Source organism: Neovison vison, chromosome 5 (genome assembly GCF_020171115.1).
Source record: "Neovison vison isolate M4711 chromosome 5, ASM_NN_V1, whole genome shotgun sequence".
Classification (NCBI taxonomy): domain Eukaryota; kingdom Metazoa; phylum Chordata; class Mammalia; order Carnivora; family Mustelidae; genus Neogale; species Neogale vison.
In genome coordinates, this window is record NC_058095.1 from 88,911,107 (window position 1) to 88,933,858 (window position 22,752).

Below are 22,752 nucleotides of genomic sequence, written 5' to 3' on the forward strand. Positions count from 1 at the left end.
TCGGTGGAACCTCCAAATGAAAGATCCTGGAGTCGCACCCAAGAATCAAACAGCACGCCTCCACTGGATGCAAATTGCAAGAGGTTTATTGGTTACACAGGCGCCTGCGGACTCATCAGCCTTTGTGGGCTGAGCGTGCCGGGCTAAGTTGGGGAGCAGATTATATAGGGCAAGGTTGGGGTGGTGGGAAGTGAGTTTACAGAAGCAGATGCTTGGTTACAGGAATCTGATTGGTTAACCTAAATCAAGCATTGTTAGGCACTGTAACGGTTTGTTCTGGCTGGAAGCGGTGGTGGGAAGCGATCCTACAGAAGCAGATATGCATGGTTACAGGAGTCTAATTGATTAATTTGATTCAGGCATGATTGGGCGTTGGGGTCAGGGCGTTCTGGCGGTTCCTTGGGACAGCACTCTGGAAAGTCCCGGTACATTTCGTTTCTCATTTGTCTCTCCTTTTGACAGACCGGGTGACCACAGACAATGTGTTGCCTTCAGGCTATGGGGACAATAGGTTGCTAAAACAAACCTTACCAAGGAGGAAGGGGGTCTTTCATATACACTATGTGGAAGACATGCATGAAGGACTGGGAAGAGGACACTAAAAAGCAGCCTATAGGATGCAAGTAAGATGTGATTAATGCTAAGACAAATCTGGTTCGAAGGAGCTCAAAAGAGAGAGCAATGAGGAGACTGGAGAGGAGGCTTCTAGGTGGAATGCAGATGAGGCTGTGGGTATTTCAGGTGGGAAGAGAAGACTCTGAGAAAGCGAACCTGTCTGAAAACAGCCTGTGAGAAGGCCTTGAGACTGGTAGAGCTTGGACAGGGGTGCTGGGAACTGGGACAAGGAGGAGGGGTAAGACGGGATGGATTCCGCCGGTGGGGCAAGGGAATTCATAGACGATGGTACCGGAAGTCCGAAGATGGCCAGGCAGGTGGAGAGTTTGATCTGGGGTGAAAACAGAAGCAAACTGAACATCTGTCATTTGTCTCCTATTCATTACATGATATGTCCTAGCTGCCCTCACCACCTTAGCTGACACTTCCCGGACCAAAGAAGGCAGAACTTCAGAATCTCTGGAGGGGGCGGGTATAAAACTCATTGTTATAAGAACACTGACAATTTTGGGAAATGAAACAAACACATCATTTTTGAAATTTTCCAGTATCATTCAAGAAAGGACAGAAAAATTATTTTTAATCCTAGGGTATATGTGATTCAAAATGTCAAATACTACTGATCCTAAAACACCTCTTATGAATGCATCCACGTAACTAATATAGAAAGCCGCATAATGCCTGTCATTTGCATTTTGTTTCAGGTACTCATGGGATTATTTTCCTAGTAAGTATTTTCCAAGAAATATCTCCTATTCCATGTGTAAGACTACCACATTTTTCCCCCTAAAGCAACTTTTGAACATTCTAATATTCTGAAGTAGAAGGATGCTGCTTGATATAGGAGAGAATATATGCCTGGACCTCAGCTACTGCTTTGGAAGTAAGTTACATGAAACAAATACTAATCTATTGGCCCAGATATTTTATTTTCAGTTAATATGTAGCCACATAGATTTTTACACAGGGCAGGAAGGTGGGGGGGGGGGGAAGCAAGATTCATAATAGGAAAATATATAAACTATGAAAAAACATAATTACAGGTCTCCCAGGGGGAAAAGCTACAAACATAGCATTGGAGGAAGTATGCGCTTTCCTCATAAACTAGGTGACTGAGCAGCCCAGAGGGAAACAAAAAGTCTCTCATGCCCCCTGGTGTCTCCTGCTGGGACTTGCAGTGTTCCAGAGTTCTGATTCAATCGCTCAGGAAAAGATTCCTGTAGATTTTTTCCTAACTCAGAACAATTCACATCACAGTAGACGAATTCTGATTCCCTGTTTTTATTTATGTGAGACTTTATTAGTTATAAAAATAATTCAAATATCTATCTAAATACGAGAGACAGGAAGGCCCAGTGTTCGCTGATGACTGTTACTGAATTTATCCCCGCTGTAAAATTGGGCTAATCAAGAATGCTAAGAGCAGGGGCGCCTGGGTGGCTCAGTGGGTTAAGCCGCTGCCTTCGGCTCAGGTCATGATCCCAGGGTCCTGGGATTGAGCCCGCATTGGGCTTTCTGCTCAGCAGGGAGCCTGCTTCCTCTTCTCTCTGCCTGCCTCTCTGCCTACTTGTGATCTCTCTGTCAAATAGGTAAATAAAATCTTTAAAAACAAAAAACAAAACTGTTAAGAAGAATGCTGAGAGCATGAGGTCCTCACTGAACACATGTCTGAAGTAATTACTAGCAAAGGACAGAGACAAAGATTGAATGCCTATAAAAAGCAGCAGAGTTTGGTAAACAAAGGGATCATGGCCAAGGAGGAAAATCAAACCTATAGGAGGAGAACCCAAGTTAGGAATTTTGTGGGAAGTACATAGACTAGATCATGGGAGGAAGAAAAATATGAATGGATTGGAATTTTGAATTCCAATTAGATTGTTCCAATCCACCTTGGATCTAAGATAGACAATCAACTAAGCATCTATCAAAACAAAACAAAACAAAACAAAAGAAAAGGCTATGGGGGGTGGGGTGGGGAAAGAAATCCCATTTCAGAGAAATAATCAAAATAACGTGATCAAACAAGAGAAGAAAGTGGTTGATATACATTTGCTCCTACAGTTGTACTAGAAGTTTCAGACATTTGTTTAACACTTTTAAATATCTAAAGAACATGAACAAATTACAGACCAGACAACAGACTTTGGAAAAGTATTTTTCACGCATGTGTGAAATCACGCATGTGATTTTTGGCGGGAGGAGGAAATAGAACACATGGCTCGGTGACTCTATTGGTTTACCTGTTGCCTTGAAAGCCAGATCTGCTGCACAGTGATTCCAGACACAAGAATGCTCTTTTTGAGTTTTTCATTATCCAAGTTTCTGGGGAAAGTGTTTCCAGGGCATGACTATCTACACTCACATTTCAGGAAGATCTGCCTGGACTTCTATCTAAGAAGCTGGTTAAACTGGTGAAAAGCGAAACACATGGAGGTGTGACTAATTTGTGGGTCTGTGTTTGAAGTCCCTGCACGTGCTCTCTGCATATAGCGATGCAAGCTAAAGGTGGGTCCCTATGGGCGCCGGTTTGCAGTCCCAGCGTGCGTTAAGAATCACCTGGAGACCTTGAATAAACACAGATCAGGGAGGAGAGTCAACCGCCAGAGTCGGATTCCGTACCTCTGCGGTGGGGTTAAGAACTTGGCGTTTCTCAGACAAACACATCAAAAAATGGGCAGAAGATATGAACAGACACTTCTCCAATCAAGACATACAAATGGCTATCAGACACATGAAAAAATGCTCATCATCATTAGCCCTCAGGGAGATTCAAATTAAAACCACATTGAGATATCACCTTACACCAGTTAGAATGGCCAAAATTAACAAAACAGGAAACAACATGTGTTGGAGAGGATGTGGAGAAAGGGGAACCCTCTTACACTGTTGGTGGGAATGCAAGTTGGTGCAGCCACTTTGGAGAACAGTGTGGAGATTCCTCAAGAAATTAAAAATAGAGCTTCCCTATGACCCTGCAATTGCACTCCTGGGTATTTACCCCAAAGATACAGATGTTGTGAAAAGAAGGGCCATCTGTACCCCAATGTTTATAGCAGCAATGGCCACAGTCGCCAAACTGTGGAAAGAACCACGATGCCCTTCAACAGATGAATGGATAAGGAAGATGTGGTCTATATACACTATGGAGTATTATGCCTCCATCAGAAAGGATGAATACCCAACTTTTGTAGCAACATGGACGGGACTGGAAGAGATTATGCTGAGTGAAATAAGTCAAGCAGAGAGAGTCAATTATCATATGGTTTCACTTACTTGTGGAGCATAACAAATAGCATGGAGGACAAGGGGCGTTAGAGAGGAGTAGGGAATTTGGGTAAATTGGAAGGGGAGGTGAACCATGAGAGACTATGGACTCTGAAAAACAATCTGAGGGGTTTGAAGTGGCGGGGGTGGGGAGGTGGGGGGGGTGGGAGGTTGGGGTACCAGGTGGTGGGTATTATAGAGGGCACGGCTTGCATGGAGCACTGGGTGGGGTGAAAAAATAATGAATAATGTTTTTCTGAAAATAAATAATTTGGAAAAAAAATAAATAAAAAAAAACTAAAAAAAAAAAAAAAAAAAAAAAGAACTTGGCGTTTCTGACAAGTTCCCTGGCCATGGTGGAGCCCGCCCTGAGAACCGCTGCGTCGGGCAGTATTTGAGGAGCTGTTTGGATGTATGAGGAAGGAGAAGGTTGGATATGTCCAGAACATTCCCTGTGACGCTTCATCTCCCTTTGAGCTCTGAGGCAACGCTCTGCACAGAGCTGCCAGGAACAGAGTGCAACAGGGTTCTTGGGCACTTTCCTCTTTAGTAGATTGACGGGCAGGCGCGGCTCATACACCTAAACACACGCAGACGCCAAAGTCCTCCGCTCACCCCTGGCGCCCCACTGTGAACCTTCCCACCTTTTCAGAGAGCGTGGAGCGAAGACCCCGCTCGGCTCACCGCAACCCTGCCCTGCCCCTCTCCACCTGCGTCCCGCCCAAGCCCCTCCCTTCCCCTGCTGTGGATTCGCGCCCCGCCCAGCCCGGCCCAGGCCCTCCTCGGCCCCACAATTGTACCCCGCCCAAGCCCCGCCCCATCCTCCCCTCCCAACTTGCGCGCCGCGGACCCCACCGGAGCTCCGCCTCGGCGCTGCCCTGCTCCGCCCCCCCGGGCCTCGCCCCGGTCGGGCTCCGCCCTCCCTGACACCTCGCGTGGAGTGGAACTGACATCTTTAAAAGGAGGCATAACAATGCATCGTAAAACCTTGAGAAGGAAAGGAAAATGTTTTATGGACCACTTGTTTTTGTGTGTGTGTGTGTGTGGCAGTTTTAAGTTATTAGTTTTTAAAATCAGTACTTTTTAATGGAAACAACTTGACCAAAAATCTGTCACAGAATTTTGAGACCCATTAAAACAAAAGTTTAATGAGAGGGGAAAAAAAAAAAAAGGAGACGTGGGAGCCATGACCTCTGGGGGCCTGGCAGCAGCTGCGGTAGAGTGTGCTTGCGAGGGCGCAACCTGCCCTGACCTTTCGGGGCGCTTTGGGAGGCTTGCTCCTTCTCCTGGGTGTGGTATTCGGCTTTCCCGGCTGTTTGATGACGGGTAGCCCGAGTGGAGGAAGTCGCGTGAGCTTGAAGGACGCTTCAGCACGAAGGAAATGGTCCTAGATTCTGTGTACACAGAGGACCATCTCCTCAGGTCAACGTCCCTTCTCCCTCCGCCCAGCTCCCGCACACACCCTGGTAGGTGCTGCGCGGGCTCCTGCTTGCGGCTTTGGTCCCCAGGTTCAGTGGTTTCCCCACCCCCCCTTTTGCACTGAAATGCAGATTTCTAGATGGTAAAACTCCAAGACCCTAGGGACAGCCTCCTTGTGTCCTGCAGGAAACAATTCTTTTTTTATTTTTATATTTTATTTTTAAGATTTTATTTACTTGAGAGAGCAAGCTAGAGAGAGCGAGCAGGGGTAGGGGCAGAGGGAGAGGCAGACTCCCCGCTGAGCAGGGAGCCCGATGCGATGCGGGACTCAGTTCCTGGACCCCGGGATCAAGCAAGACCTGAGCCACTCAGGCGAGACAAAAATTCTTGAAAAGAGCCTTGTGTAATTATCTTCATCAGTTTTTGTTTGCTTTTACTACTGTTTTAGGTTTTATTTATTCGAGTAATCTCTATGACCGACGTGGCACAGGAGTGGCACACCCTTCCAACTGGTTGGCAGGGGCACCAACCAGCCAGGTGCCCCTGTTTTTAGTTTTCAATGCATTAGGTGTGGCTGGACAAGGTGCCATTAATAGAATCTTTAGGATACGGGACAAAGCCTTGACTGAAGGGATAAAATGAATGCAGGAAAAACCTTATTTGTGTGCCACCCTCTATTTCTTGGTGAATATTGCACTTCATTTTCTTAAGGGTAGGGGCGGGTAATGGACAGAGTGCAGGTATCAGCTAAGGGGATGGAACACAGGAGGGCACGTAGCCAGGGATGGCCTGTTTTGTGAGGACATGGACAGAAAGGTTCCACCTACTGTCCTATTTCTTAAGAAGCCCATCAACAACAGACAGTCTGAGCAATCAGCCTTGAGAGTTGAAGTCTGGCAAGAGACAGCAGATGTCTTTCCTAAGTTCCTTTCCACGAGGAAGCCTCCAAGAAAGATTTCCTGATAACCAAGAGCTTTGGGACAGGAAATCTTCCCAACTGATTTACATAGGGTGGTCCACAGCTGGGCTAGTTCTCGCATCAGGAAATCTTTTCTCAAGGAGCCTCGGCCACTGGGAAGGGATAGTTTTTAGGGAATAAGCAAGACTCTGTCAAAGTAAATCATGTATTTAATAATTTTTCCCTAACCAGATAGTGACCTGTATGATGTAAGGTAACTGGCTTTTCGTATTTCCTGCTGTCACCCTAGGGCCTAGCAAAATGTGTCTCATTGTGGCTGCATAATAAATTATTTACTACGAAAACCTGTAAAAGATTGATGAGTCCAGCATTCCTGGAAGGTGCTGGGGGCACCTTCCTTGCTTGTTGGCGTTTAGTTCTCATTGACTCAATCCTCTCCCACCCTCCCACCCCCACCTCCTGCTGGGAGCACGGCCCCTTTTCAGAGATTTCAGTGAGCTGTTTTTGCTGATCATGAATAAGTTCCCTTTCCACTTAAAGTCACTCTGTGACTTGTGCGGACCCCAAGACAGAACCCAGGCTTTTTCACTTGACTCCCCAAACACTAGTAAGGCAGTAGTGTGTTTTAGACATTAACTCAAGATTTGGGGGGTTAAGACAGAAAGTAAGTTAAGACCTTCCTGGAGATGCAGGGCTCCACTTCCTTCTCTTTTCACTCAGCTGTCCCCTAAGCAAGATCATCTACCTACCTCGAGACTGTGGACCAGATTGGATCTCCACCTGAAGCCCCTTCTTCCAGCTGCTTCCCTTATAGCTCCATCTGACTGTTGTAAAAGGCACCTCATACTCAGTGTGTCTTTGGCTAAACCCAAAATAGTAGAGCTATTGCTAGAATGTGCCCAGACCCTCGCAGGCTCTGGCTGTCGTGCAATGTTGCAACCATGGCAACAATTGAGTGGGTTCAGTAAGTTGTGACAAAAGGTAACTCCCTTTCCAGTAGGTCCTGTCATTTCTTGGCTTCTGCTTGGGTCACTTCATACATACTTTTTTACAGCATTTTTCAGGAATAATATATATATAATATTATATATAATTATTTATTATTATATTAATTCAAATTAAATTTAAATTATTAATTTAAATTAAATTATATTAAATATAAATTATATTAAATTAAATACATTAATATTATATTATAATAATAAATAATTATATATAATATATAATTTATAATATACAAAATATATATTTTATATAAATTATATATAATTTATATAAAATATATAATAATAATATATAATATATAATATATATTATTCCTGAAAATGCTGTAAAAAAGTATGTATATTATATATACATTATATATATATAAAATCAATATTGGTTAGATTTGTTGTTGTCTATATTAATAGTGGATACAACTCCAAAGAGTTAGCAAGAACGATCAAGGCCTCTGTTGAGATAGACCTTCTTCCTAACTCGAGGATGATTTGTGTGCTCGGGCACATCGGCATGGTGAGCCCATGAGGGTTCTGTGTCTGTAGCTTCACAGCCCTCTTGGGAGCTTTCCCGGTATAATCTGAAACTTGCCCCCATACACAGAGGGCAGGACACACCAAAGAGGCAGGCCACTCCAGCCTGATCAGGGGCAGTTTTAATAATAGCACAGGGAACAGACATTGGAAGCTTGTCTTTGGCGGCAGCAAGATGAATGGCTTCCTGCACCCGCCCTCCAAAGTTTAAAAGCTTGTAAACAGGCCCTAACTGGGCTCAGTCACGTCCACCATGCAGGTGTTTTCAACATCCCATCACCATCTCAAGGCTTTGCCCTTGGAGTAGCCTCTGGCATTGGGAAAGCCCAGTAGAACCTACATTTCAAGGACACAGGAAGGAGTGAAGAGCCTTTGAGTGCCCCAGTCCAGCTCATGGGTCAGTGGGCGATCACATTTCCCAACATACTCACATATTCGTGGTTTCCATCTTTATGATCAGAAAAAGCATATAGGGATCAGCACTTCAAACTGCTTACATTAAGGTCAGTTTAACAACAGCCATGAGCCTACCGAGACAGATGAGTTGGGTAAGTTGGTGAAAGAACTTGAATACCATTCTGAAGAGCTTAGACTTAGTATTGCTGAGTAAGAAGGAATGGCATGATCCATCGACCAACAGAGGTATCTTAGGAAGTAACAGGATAAAAAGTGAATAAGCAGCAACCATAAAAAGAGAGGAAAATGAGATCTTAACAACTTGGCAGTGGAAGGTGAAGGGTTGGTGGTTTAGGTGGGAAGAGACCGTAAGCAAGGAGATGTTTCTGCTCTGTATAAAAGGCAAGTAGGGGGACACCTGGGTGGCTCAGCTGGTTAAGCGACTGCCTTCTGCTCAGATCATGATCCCAGGGTCCTGGGATCGAGTCCTGTGTTGGGATTCTTGCTCAGTAAGGAGCCTACTTCTCCCTCTCCCTCTCCTTCTGACTGCACTCCCCCTGTTTGTGTTCTTCTGTCAAATAAGTACTAAAAATAAATTATTCAAAAAATAAAAGTGAATAGGAATGGGGAAGAATAGAAAAGAGGCTGAAGGAAGTGGAGAGGAAAGGAAGTAGGGGCTGGACCCTGTGGCTGTGATTGGAAACCAGTGTAGAGATTTGTATTTAATCCTAAATGCAATAGGAAGTCAAAGACTTTAAGCAGTATAGGGCTGGCTATTCTCAGTCAAATAGAAATTTAAAAAGTCTTTTGGGATTCCCATGGTTTATCTGAAAACTTCCCTGATAGCACCTGTGTTTTCCACTTACCAAATTATTTCCTTAGGTTGAAAGTGCAAGTGGAGTTGTTGTGCCGAAGGTTATATACATATATTTAAAGCACAAGATGTGTATTGGAATAATTTAATCCTTTATTAATTATTGGTTAAGGACTATAATGGGTGTTATATTGTGCTACAGTATGCTGATGGTCCATGAGTCTATTATTTTCCCCTATACTAAATGTTCTATAATTATAAACAGGAACTTGAGAAGAATAGAAAATAAGTTTCTTCTGAGACAAATCCCCTTTCATAAGGGATACCAGTAGATAAGAGTGGATTTGTTATGCAGGGCACAGGGAATGCTTTTAAATAGTGAGATCCGGCTGCACTGTGTGTATTTCAGCAGCAGTCATGACAAGAACCTGTGAATGAGTTAGGAACTACATTTGGCTGCAAGTAACTCAAAGCAGGCAAACAGTGGCTTAACCAAGTTAGTGGCTTTATGGTAGTCAGACCAGGGCTGGTATATATTTCCAGGGTGTTGTTGCAGATTGGACTCCTGCCTTTCTGCTCATTCATTTATAGGATGTGGTTTATGCCTCATAGTACATCATGGCTGCTGTGACTCCAAATCAGGCCCATGTGGGAGTGAAGCAAGAAAGGGTGAGCAGTAAAACACATGTGCCAACCGGGTATGGTCCTCCCTTGAGGACATTTCCTGGATTGCCCCCTCCCCAAATCTGTTTTTAGATTGTTTAACTCAAGGTATATCACATGGACTTCTTCAAAGGAAGCTAGGAAATGTGGTAAATATAATCAGACTGTGTTAATAGGGCACATGAGGAGAGTGATTATTTGTAGACAAGCAGCAATCTCTGCCACAGCCCAGATGCGAGAAGGATGGTGCAGTGACTTTGGCCACAAGTCTAGATGAGAAAAATAAATAAAAATTTAAGTTTACAAATGATAAATTTTTTATTAGTTACCTATTGCCATAAAACAAATATTAGTGACTTAAAAACCTACAAATGTTATCTCCAAGAATCTGTGGGGCAAAAATTCAGGTGTGCTTTAGCTAAATTAAGGTCTCCCTTGAGGTTGCTGTCAAGATGAGCATTGTTTAGGGCTGCACCCTATCCAAAGGCTCAGTCAGAAGAGGATGGGTCACTCATGTGCTTGTTGTCTGGGTTCAATTCCTCACATACCATCAGATTTAAAGCTGTGTAAGTCCTTGCTGGCAGTTGGCTAGATGCTCCCTTAACAACCCTCTGACTGACTGGTCCCACAGGATAGCTCACAACATGGCAGCTGGCTTTCATCAGAGCAAGTAAGAGAGAACCTGAAACATGACCAGATGAAATCTGGAGTCTTGGTCACTTAAGCTCATGACATCCCACATACCTTTGATCATATTCTATTTATTAGAAGCAAGTTGATAGGAGAAGCCTGTACTGAAGGGGGTAAATTTATACAAGTGCATGAATACCAGGAAGCAGGGACCACTGCCTAACACCTTAGGAGCCACCAATCACCGTATGTGTCTTGGACGAGGATGTATGGATCCCATTTCCTTGGAGAGCTCTGAGGAAGTGACCCAAGAGCAGGACTATTTATTCTCCTCCCTCCTATGCATTTTCTTCTGCCTACTTGAAATAAGCATTCAGTTTGATACATATCCCTCTTTTTTTGGTCTCATTTTTGATGATTATTTAAAAATTTTCTCTTGGTTACCTATATTCATAACTTTATATTTTCCCCCACATTTTTATTTAAATTCTAGTTAGTTAATATATAGTATAATATTTGTTTCAGAAGTAGAATATAGTGGATTCATCATAACTTTATATTTTTAAACCTCTACGTTTTTTCCATCAGCTTTATTCTCTTGATTCCTATGTTAGGCTGCTCAAGCTGGCATAACCAAATACCACAGACCTGGTGGCTCAAACCAACAGAAATAAACTTCCTCACAATAGCAGAGGCTGGAAGTCCATAATCAAGGTTCTGTCAGGTTTGGTTTCTGATGAAGTTTTTCCTTCTGGCTTACAGATGGCTACCTCCTCACTGTGTCTTCCCATGACTCTGTGCACAGAGATCTGTGGGCTCTTTTCCTCTTAGGAGGATACCAGCCCTATCAGATTAAGGCCCACCCTTCTGAACTCCTTTAAAGTTATTAAAGTTAATTATCTGTACCCTATCCAGATACAGTCACACCAGGGGTTAAGGTTTCAACATATGAATTTTAAGAAGCAATTCAGTCCATAGCACCTCTATATCAATGAATGTTTCTGTATTTTCCCCTTTCTGTTAACTATATCTTTACCTATACCTCACTATTCCAATCTCCTCTTAATATTTGTGTTCTAAGCATTGTTTGCTTCATTGCAAGTTGAGTCTATGCATTGAAAACCAATAAATGGGGGCACCTGGGTGGCTCAGTGGGTTAAGCCTCTGCCTTTGGCTCAGGTCATGATCTCAGGGTCCTGGGATCGAGCCCCACATTGAGCCCCATGGCTGTCTACTCAGCGGGGAGCCTGCTTCCTCCTCTCTCTCTGCCTGCCTCTCTGCCTACTCTCTCTCTTTCAAAGAAATAAAATCTTAAAAAAAAAGAAAACCAATAAACAATATTTATATTCCTTTTATTCTATATGTTCCATGTTCCCTGCAGAACCAAGTTGTATTCTAGGTTTATCTTTCCTTCTCTACAGTCCTCTGTGTTCAATTTCACTGGCCTTGAGTCTTCCTTAACAAAACTGACAAACATGTTCTCTCTAGTCTTCTTCCATCTCTTTCTTTTTATATGCCATCAATTGTTCAAGGTTACACAACTTTTTATTTTCCTTCATATTCAGAGCATAATTTTCTTCTATAGCTTTTGGGTTTTCTGGAGGTTTCTAATTGCCTTTCTTTTTTTCTTAATAGAAGAAGTACATGCCTTTTTCGTGTCTCCAGTGTAATCCCCCTTCTCAATCATAGTATCTACTGTATGAAATCCTCTTTAAGGATTCTTTAAGTCTTTATTTTCTGAATGTTATGACCTCCTGCTCCAATCTGTATCTGCTCTGGGAAAGCTAAAGCTGCATATCCACCATGTGAGTTTTATCCTTGTTACATAGGAAGATGATATCTTTAAAGCTGCTGCTCCTTTTTTAATTTCCTGGGTTTCTTAAAGGTGTTTTTATACCTAGCTTCTTTGCATCTAGTTTCAGTGTGACTAGTTTCGGTAAATGTGGGCAGATGTGATAGACACCATTTCCTCCTGTAGTCCAACTGGAATTCCTACACATGGTCATCTCCTTCCATGACAGCCTTGGAAGCCCTGTGTTGAAGGGGGGTGTCACAAGATGTAAGAGGTCTAGATCTTTGAGCTTTGAGAAGCAAGTTGTACAAAAGCCACCTGGGTTCATGACCCTGGGATCATGACCTTTGTGTGACTGAGAAATGAATGCTATGGTTTTTGGAGGTTGTTGGATATAGCAGTTGCCAATCCTGACTAGCTCAGAAATTGGTGCTGCAAATAGTACTGCAGTCTAACATATGTAGCACCAGCTCAGTGGTCAAGGTGTGGGCTATGAGAAAACTGATACCAGGCTCTCAGAAAATGGAGGCTCATGTTGTGCGTGTTTGACCGTGGTGTCACCTCTAATAATGTCATGTGCTTGGTGAGCCAATGGCTCTAGAGGATGTGACTGGAAAGAATAATATTGTCATTGGATGCATTTGGCAAGGTGTTGCAAGAAAGAGAGGAGTTCAAAGTAAATTGGCCATTTTGCAAGCAGATAGGAAAGAGAAGGGAGAATGCAAAGATTTAGAGTCTTCAAGGACTGGAAAGCTAATTTTAAGTCATGAGACATGGGACTTAAAAGACTTCAATTGGCATGAACTTAGATTTTTCAGCTGTTCAGATTGACTGAGCCTCATGGCAAAGATCCAATTAACAGTATGGTTTCCCACTTAAACTAATAACTTCAAGTTCCTGAGTATTAAGTTAAGAGAGACATGTGGACAGGAATGAAAAAAAGATTTGAGGACTGTATCTAGGAAAGAATTTGGGTGTTGTTAATGACACATGACACTGATTAAAGGCAAGTATATCAGGAGCCTCCTAAAATTTTGATGGAATTATATTGTCAAAGAAGCTTTGGAGCAGACTTGCACACAGATTATTGGCTGAGATCTAAAACAAGTTTGTTCCACAGGAAGCAGGCTGTAAAGTTGTGTAGCCCCTAAGAAGGGCATATTCCCCAATCCCTCTGTAGACATCATGGAAGAGAATAACATGTAAAGAACCTCCCAGAAATTAGGTAGAGGCAGCAGAGGAAATGGACAAGTGATCCTTCGAAAAAGCTAATCTGCAGCCTTATTAGGGATGTCCCCCAATTCCAGACAAGGGAAATTTCACCATACCTACTCTGTGGGATTTCTTCACGTGGACCGGTGACAGCTGTTATGTCTTACAGTTTTCCTTTTTTTTGGAATGGGAGATTTTATTGTACTTTTCTTGTCCATGCTGCACCATTGCATTCTGTGTGTGCTGGGGAGGGTAGATAACTGGTCTCTTAGATCATAGGTGACCATAGGAGGATGGGCCATGTCTGGAATTGGTGGAGAAAACTGAACATTGCCTACGCTACTTATTGTAGTAAGTTGAACACTTGGAGAAAACTAGTATCAGTGGATGCATTGATTGGAAATCACATTGGTTAATCTCCTCTAAGGAGAAGCAAGTGTATTTTCTGTGTAGGAAAAAGAACAAAATGGTTCAGTATTATGTGTTCACAAAGCTGTTTTGTTTTCCTCCTATCCATAGGCATAGACTATATTTAAAGAACCTATTGGTAGTGCCAAATAACCAGTCTGACCAAAAGTGATATGGTGGCAGATGTGATAAACTGATACACAGCAGTGATCTTTTATTTTATTTTATTTTTTTAAATTTTTTATTTTTTATAAACATATAATATATTTTTATCCCCAGGGGTACAGGTCTGTGAATCGTCAGGTTTACACACTTCACAGCACTCACCATAGCACATACCCTCCCCAGTGTCCATAACCCCACCCCCCTTCTCCCAAACCCCCTCCCCCCAGCAACCCTCAGTTTGCTTTGTGAGATTAAGAGTCACTTATGGTTTGTCTCCCTCCCAATCCCATCTTGTTTCATTGATTCTTCTCCTACCCCCTTAAACTCCCATGTTGCATCTCCACTTCCTCATATCAGGGAGATCATATGGTAGTTGTCTTTCTCTGATTGACTTATTTTGCTAAGCGTGATATCCTCTAGTTCCATCAACGTCATCGCAAATGGCAAGATTTCATTTCTTTTAATAGCTGCATAGTATTCCATTGTGTATATATACTACATCTTCTTTATACATTCATCTGTTGATGGACATCTAGGTTCTTTCCACAGTTTGGCTATTGTAGACATTGCTGCTATAAACATTTGGGTGCTCGTGCCCCTTTGGATCACTACGTTTGTATCTTTAGGGTAAATACCCAGTAGTGCAATTGCTGGGTCATAGGGCAGTTCTATTTTCAACATTTTGAGGAACCTCCATGCTGTTTTCCAGAGTGGTTGCACCAGCTTGCATTCCCACCAACAGTGTAGGAGGGTTCCCCTTTCTCTGCATCCTCGCCAGCATCTGTCATTTCCTGACTTGTTAACTTTAGCCATTCTGACCAGTGTGAGGTGATATCTCATTGTGGTTTTGATTTGTATTTCCCTGATGCCGAGTGATATGGAGTACTTTTTCATGTGTGTGTTGGCCATCTGGTGTCTTCTTTGCAGAAATATCTGTTTATGTCTTCTGCCCATTTCTGGATTGGATTATTTGTTCTTTGGGTGTTGAGTCTGCTAAGTTCTTTACAGATTTTGGACACTAGCCCTTTATCTGATATGTCATTTGCAAATATCTTCTCCCATTCTGTCAGTTGTCTTTTGGTTTTGTTAACTGTTTCCTTTGCTGTGCAAAAGCTTTTGATCTTGATGAAATCCCAATAGCTCATTTTTGTCCTTGCTTCCCTTGCCTTTGGCAATGTTCCTAGGAAGATGTTGCTGCGGTTGAGGTCAAAGAGGTTGCTGCCTGTGTTCTCCTCAAGGATTTTGATGGATTCCTTTCTTACATTGAGGTCCTTCATCCATTCTGAGTCTATTTTCATATGTGGTGTAAAGGAAATGGTCCAATTTCATTTTTCTGCATGTGGCTGTCCAATTATCCCAACACCATTTATTGAAGAGGCTGTCTTTTTTCCATTGGACATTCTTTCCTGCTTTGTCGAAGATGAGTTGACCATAGAGTTGAGGGTCTATTTCTGGGCTCTCTATTGTGTTCCATTGATCTATGTGTCTGTTTTTGTGCCAGTACCATGCTGTCTTGATGATGACAGCTTTGTAATAGAGCTTGAAGTCCGGAATTGTGATGCCACCAACTTTGGCTTTCTTTTTCAATATTCCTTTGGCTATTCGAGGTCTTTTCAGGTTCCATATAAATTTTAGGATTATTTGTTCCATTTCTTTGAAAAAGATGGATGGTACTTTGATAGGAATTGCATTAAATGTGTAGATTGCTTTAGGTAGCATAGACATTTTCACAATATTTATTCTTCTAATCCAGGAGCATGGAACGCTTTTCCATTTCTTTGTGTCTTCCTCAATTTCTTTCATGAGTACTTTATAGTTTTCTGAGTATAGATTCTTTGCCTCTTTGGCTAGGTTTATTCCTAGGTATCTTATGGCTTTGGGTGCAATTGTAAATGGGGTTGACTCCTTAATTTCTCTTTCTTCTGTCTTGTTGTTGGTGTAGAAAAATGCAACTGATTTCTGTTCATTGATTTTATATCCTGACACTTTAATGAATTCCTGTACAAGTTCTAGCAGTTTTGGAGTGGAGTCTTTTGGTCTTTCCACATATAGTATCATATCATCTGTGAAGAGTGACAGTTTGACTTCTTTGCCGAATTGGATGCCTTTAATTTCCTTTTGTTGTCTGATTGCTATTGCGAGGACTTCTAATACTATGTTGAACAAGAGTGGTGACAGTGGGCATCCTTGTCGTGTTCCTGATCTCAACGGGAAGGCTGCAAGCTTTTTCCCATTGAGGGTGATATTTGCCGTGGGTCTTTCATAGATAGATTTTATGAAGTTCAGGAATGTTCCCTCTATCCCTATACTTTGAAGCGTTTTAATCAGGAACAGATGCTGGATTTTGTCAAACGCTTTTTCTGCATCGATTGAGAGGACCGGGTGGTTCTTCTCTCTTCTCATATTAATTTGTTCTATCACATTGATCGATTTGCAAATGTTGAACTATCCTTGTAGCCCAGGGAAGAATCCCACCTGGTCATGGTGGATAATCTTTTTAATGTGCTGTTGGATCCTGTTTGCTAGGATCTTGTTGAGAGTCTTAGCATCCATATTCATCAGTGATATTGGTCTGAAATTCTCTTTTTTGGTAGGATCTTTGCCTGGTTTGGGGATCAGGGTAATGCTGGCTTCATAGAAAGAGTCTGGAAGTTTTCCTTCTCCTTCAATTTTTTGAAACAGCTTCAGGAGAATAGGTGTTATTTCTTCTTTGAACGTGTGGTAGAATTCCCCAGGGAATCCGTCAGATCCTGGGCTCTTATTTTTTGGGAGGTTTTTGATCAGTGCTTCAATCTCGTTACTAGATATCAGCCTATTCAGGTTGTCAGTTTCTTCCTGGTTTTGGGTTTTCCCTAATTTTGGGATTTTTTAGTTTTCCAGGAATGCATCCATTTCATATGCTTAGCTTATTGGCATATAACTGTTGATAATAACTTCTGATGATTGTTTCTACTTCCTTGGTGTTAGTTGTGATCTCTCCCTTTATCATTCATAATTTTATTAATTTGGGCTTTCTCTCTTTTCTTTTGTATTAGTGTGGCCAATGGTTTATCGATCTTATTGATTCCTTCAAAAAACCAGCTTCTAGTTTCATTGATATGTTCTACTGTATCTCTGGTTTCTACTTCATTGATCTCAGCTCTAATCTTGATGATTTCCCTTCTTATGTGTGGAGTTGGTTTGATTCACAGAGGTGTACTCTTAATCCTCTTTATCTATTTCACCCATTCCCCACCCACCTTCTCTCTGGCAAACAGCAATTTCTTTATATTTAAAAGTCTATTTTTTCTTTGTTTGTTTTTTTGTTTTGTTAAATTTCACATATGAATGAAATCACATGTATTTGCCTGTCTCTATTTCACTTAGCATTTTACCCTCTACATGCATTTATGTCACTGCAAATGGCAAAATCTCATTCTTTTTTATGGCTGGGTAATAGCCCACTGTGCATACACACCACATCTTGTTTATCAGTTCATCTCTCAGTGGAGGGTTGGGTTGTTTCCATATCTTGGCTTTTGTAAATAAATTAATATTTTATTTTCTTTGGGTAAATACATCCTAGTAGAATTACTGGATTATATGGTAATTCTACTTTTAATTTTTTGAGGAATCTCTATACTGCTTTCCATAGTGGCTACACTAGTTTACAGTCCCACTAACAGTGCACTTTTTCTCCACATCCTCTTTAACATTTGTTATTTCTTATTTTAGATTTTACTCTTTTGGACAGGTGTAAGGAGATAACTCATCATGGTATTGATTTGCATTTTTTCTGGTGAGTAGTGATGTTGAACATCTCTTAATGTGTCTGCTGACCATCTATATATTGTCTTTGGAAAAATGTATATTTGGAAAAATGTATATTCAGGGCCTTTGCCATTTTTAATAGGATTATTATTATTTGGTGTAGCTGTATAAATTCTTTATATGTTTTGGATACTAACCCCTTACTATGTATATTATTTGCAAATATCATCTCTCATTCCCTAGGTTGTCTTTTTGTTTTGTTAATGGGCTCCTTTGCTGTGCAAAAGCTTTTTATTTCAATGTAGTCCCAATAGTTTATTTTTGCATGTTTCCCTTGCCTTAGGGGACATATATAGAAAAATGTTGTTATGATTGATATCAAAGAAATTACTGCTTATGTTTTCTAAGAGTTTTGTGGTTTTAGATCTCATACTTAGGTCTTTAATCCACTTTGAATTTAGTCTGTGTATGGTGTAAGAAAGTGGTCCAATTTCATTCTTTTGCACGTATCTGTCTAGTTGTCCCAGCACCATTTGTTAAACAGACTGTACTTTCACCATTGTATATTCTTGCCTCCTTTGACCATATAAGCTTGAATTTATTTTATTTGATATCCTGGATTTATTTTATTTGTTGGATTTATTTATTTTATTTTATTGGATTATTGGATTTATTAATTGACCACATCAACTTGGACTTATTCCTGGGGGTCTATTCTGTTCTATTGGTCTATGTATCTATCTATGTGCTAGTACCATACTGTTTTGATTACTATAGCTCTGTAATATGTCTTGAAATCTGGGATTACATTACCTCTAGCTTTGTTCTTATTTCTCATAATTTTTTTTGGTGATTCAGGGTTTTTTGTAGTTCCACACAGATTTTAGGAGTATTTGTTCTAGTTCTGTAAAAAAGAGTGTTAGGATTTTGATAAGGATTACATTAAATCTGTACATTGCTTTGTGTATTATAGACATTTAACAATATTTGTTCTTCCAGTCCATGAACATGAAATAGCTTTTCATTTCTTTGTGTTGTATTCAATTACTTTCATCAGTGTCATATAGTTTTCAGAGTACAGGTCTTTCACCTTGGTTAAATTGATTCCTAGGTATTCTTTTTGGTTGGTTATAAATGTGACTGTTTTCTTTTGTCTTTCTGCTACTTCATTATTAATGTCTAGAAATGTAATGGTTTTCTGTATATTAATTTTGTATCCTGCAACTTTACTGAATTCATTTATTAGTTTTAGTCATGTTTTGGTGCAGTATTTGGAATTTTCTTTATGCAGTATCATGTCATCTGCCTGTGGTGAAAGTTTTACTTTTTCCTTATTGCTTTGGATGACTCTTCTTTCTTTTTCTTGTCTGATTGCTGTGGTTAGAACTTCCGGTACTGTGTTGAATTAAAGTGGAGGGTGTGGACATCCTTGTCTTGTTCTGGATCTTAGAGGAAAAGGTTCCAGTTTTTCACCACCGAGTGTGATGTTAATTATGGGTTTTTGTATTATGGCCTTTTTAATGTTGAGAAATAATCTCTTTAACATCACTTTGTTGAGAGCTTTTATCATGAATGGGTGTTGAATTTTTCAGTGTATTATCTGCATCTATTGAGATGATCAGTTTTTACCCTTCTTCTTATTGCATAATAAGGTATAATATTGATTTACAAATATTAAACCATCTTTACATCCCTGGAATAAATCCCACTTGATCATGGTGATTTTTTAATGAATTATTGAATTCAGTATCCTAATATTATGTTGAGGATTTTTGCATCCATGTTCATCAGAGATATTGGCCTATATCTTTCTTTTTTTTTTTTTATAGTGTTTTTATCTCATTTTGGTATCAGTAATGCTGGCTTTGTAGAATGAATTTGGAATTTTTCTTCCTCTTCTATTGTTTGGAATAGTTTGAGAAGACTAGAAGACTAGAAGACTCTTCTTTAAATGCTTGGTAGAATTCATCCGGGAAGCTATCTGGTCCCAGATTTTTGTTTGTTGGGAGGTATTTTATTACTAATTTAACTCAGTAAATTAAATTAGTAAATTCAGTCATCAATATGGTCAAATTTTCTATTTCTTCCTGATTCAGTTTTGAATAATCGTATGTTTCCAGAAAATTATCAATTTCATCTAGGTTGTCCACTTTGCTGGTATATAATTTCTCAAATAAGGATTCAAATAAATAGTATTGAAATAACAAAAAGAGCATACCCTTTGTATTTCTATGGTGTTGACAATGGTGTTGGTATTTTTGTGTCTTCACTTCTGACTTTATTTGAATCATGTTTTTCTTGATGAATCTAGCTAAAGATTTATCAATTTTGTTTACCTTTTTAAAGAACCAGCTCCTGGTTTTATTAAATTTTTTTCTTTCATTTTTTGGTCTCCATTTTCTTCATTTCCACCCTGAAACTTTTTCTTTTCTTCTCCAAGCTTTGGGCTTTATTTCTTCTTTTTATTTCCTTCAGATATAAGGTTGTTTATTTGAGATTTTTCTTTTCTTTTGAGGTAGACCCATATTGCCATAAAATTTCCTCTTAGAACTGCTTTTGGTGCATCCCCCAAATTTTGAACCATTGCATTTTCATTTTTATATGTCTCCATGTATTTTTTTATTTCATTTTCTAAAAATTTTTTTAAAGTTTTTATTTAAATTCTAGTTAACATACAGTATAATATTAATTCCAGGTACACAACATAGTGATGCAGCACTTCCATACAACACCCAGTGCTCATCACAGCAAGCACAATTCTTAATCCTCATCACCTACTTTACTCATCCCCCCATGCATGTCCTCTCTGGTAACCATCAATTTGTTCTCTATAGTTAAGAGTCTGATTTCCTCCTTGATTTCTTTATGGAGCCATTGGTAGTTTAGTAGGCATGTTGTTTAGCCTGGATGTGTTTGTGTTTCTTCCAGTTTTGTTCTTTTTTTCTTTTAATTTTTAATTTTTTTTTATTAACGTATGATGTATTATTAGCCCCAGGGGTACAGGTCTGTGAATCACCAGGCTTACACATTACACAGCACTCACCATAGCACATACCCTCCCCAATGTCCATAACCCAGCAAACCTCTCCCTACTCCCCAACCCCCCAACCCCCAGTAACCCTCAGTGAGATTAAGAATGTCTTATGGTTTTTCTCCCTCCCAATCCCAACTTATTTCATTTCTTCCCTCCCTACCCCCATCCCGCCCCATCCTGTCTCTCAGATTCCTCATATCAGGGAGATCATATGATATTTGTCTTTCTCTGATTGACTTATTTTGCTAAGCATAATACCCTCTAGTTCCATCCACGTCACTGCAAATGGCAAGATTTCATTTCTTTGATGGCTGCATAGTATTCTATTATATATATATATATACCACATCTTCTTTATCTATTCGTGATCTTTCAGTTTTGTTCTTGTGTTTGATTTCTAGTTTCATACAATCATGGATGGGAAAAGTGCTTTATATGATCTCAGTCCTCTTAAATTTATTGAGTCTTGTTTCATGGTCCAAAATTTGATATATTCTAGAAAATGTTTCATGTGCACTTGAAAAGAATGTGTATTCATTGGATGGAATGTATCTTGGTTAAATCCCTCTGGTCTAATGTGTCATTCAGTCACTGCACAGTTACTGACCTTCTGTCTGGATGATCAATTGATGTAACTGGAATGTTGAAGTCCCCTACTATTAGTGTATTACTGTCAATTTCTACCATTATGTCTATTAATATTTTCTTATGTGTTTAGGTGCTCCTTTGTTGGGTGCATAGATATCTAAATTATTCTATTCTCTTGTTGGATTAATCACTTTATTATTATGTAGTGACCTTCTTTGTCTCTCACTACAGTCTTTGTTTTAAAGTCTATTCTATTTATGTATTGCTACCGCACCCTTTTTTTTTGCTTCCATTTGCATAGCATATGTTTTTCCATCTTTTCACTTTTCAGTCTGCATGTGTCTTTAAGTCTGAAGTGAGTCTCTGTTGGCAGCATATAGATTACTCTTGTTTTTTTTTTAATCCATTCTGCCATACTATGTCTTTTGATTGGAGCATTTAGACAGTTTACACTTATAGTAATTATTCAAAGGTATATATGTATTGCCATTTTGTTGTTTTATGATTGTTTTTATAGGTCTTCTCTGTTCCTATCTTCTCTTGCTCTCATTCCTTGTGGTTTGATGGCTCTCTGTAGTGTCATGCTTGGATTCTTTTCTCTTTTTGTGTATATATCTATTACTGTTTTTTAAAATTTTTTTTAAAGATTTTATTTATATTTATCTGACAGACAGAGATCACAAGTAGGCAGACAGGCAGGCCGAGAGAGAGAGGGAAGCAGGCTCCCCACTGAGCAGAGAGGCTGATGCAGGGCTTGATCTCAGGACCTTGAGATCATGACCTGAACGGAAGACAGAGGCTTAACCCACCCAGGTGCCCCACTATTATTGTTTTTTTACTTATGGTTACCATGAAGTTCATATATAACATCTTATGTGCATAACCATAACATAACATGGTCATTGAAATTTGAATACATTCTAAAAGCACTCAATTTTTACTGCCCCCTCCACATTTTATATATATAATGTCATATTTTATATCTTTATGTTTTGTGTATCCATTGCTTGATTTTTGTAGATATAACTGATTTTACTACTTTTGTGTTTTAACTTCCATACTGGTTTTATACGTGATTAATAGTACATTTATAGTACATTTACTATCTGTTTGCTGTTACTGGTGAAATTTTTTTTCATAACTTTCTTAACTTCTAATTACAGCCTTTTATTTCCACTTAAAGAATTTCCTTTAACATTTCTTGTAAGGCTGGTTTAATATTGATGAATTCTTTTAACGTTTGTTTGTCTGGGAAACTCTTTGTCTCTCCTTCTATTCCAAATGATAACCATACGAGGTGGAATATTCTTGGTGTACTTTTTTTTTTCTTTTCTCCTTTCCGCATCTTGAATATATCATGCTTCTTTCCTTTGGCCTACAAAATTTTTGCTGAAAAGTCAGCTGATAGCCTTATGGGGTTTCCCTTGTATGTAACTGTTTTCTCTTGCTGCTTTTAAAATTCTCCCTTTATTGGGACACCTGGATGGCTTAGTCAGTTGAGTCTGACTCTTGATTTCAACTAAGGTCATGATCTCAGGGTCCTGGGATCAA

At 40.0% G+C, this 22,752-nt stretch overlaps 1 protein-coding gene across 1 annotated transcript in view; it reads right to left on the reverse strand.

Annotated features, from left to right (window-relative positions):
• The window catches only part of LOC122907411 (phospholipid-transporting ATPase IB-like), a 341,403-nt gene that overhangs the window by 3,528 nt on the left and 315,123 nt on the right, over nucleotides 1–22,752 (reverse strand). Inside the window, exons 35-41 of the mRNA XM_044250287.1 lie at nucleotides 8,090–8,197; nucleotides 6,126–6,369; nucleotides 5,071–5,418; nucleotides 4,715–4,866; nucleotides 2,856–2,937; nucleotides 772–946; nucleotides 532–610 (exon numbers count right to left, since the gene is read on the reverse strand). Coding sequence (XP_044106222.1) covers nucleotides 532–610; nucleotides 772–946; nucleotides 2,856–2,937; nucleotides 4,715–4,866; nucleotides 5,071–5,418; nucleotides 6,126–6,369; nucleotides 8,090–8,197 — 1,188 coding nt within the window. The remainder of the gene's footprint in view (nucleotides 1–531; nucleotides 611–771; nucleotides 947–2,855; nucleotides 2,938–4,714; nucleotides 4,867–5,070; nucleotides 5,419–6,125; nucleotides 6,370–8,089; nucleotides 8,198–22,752) is intronic.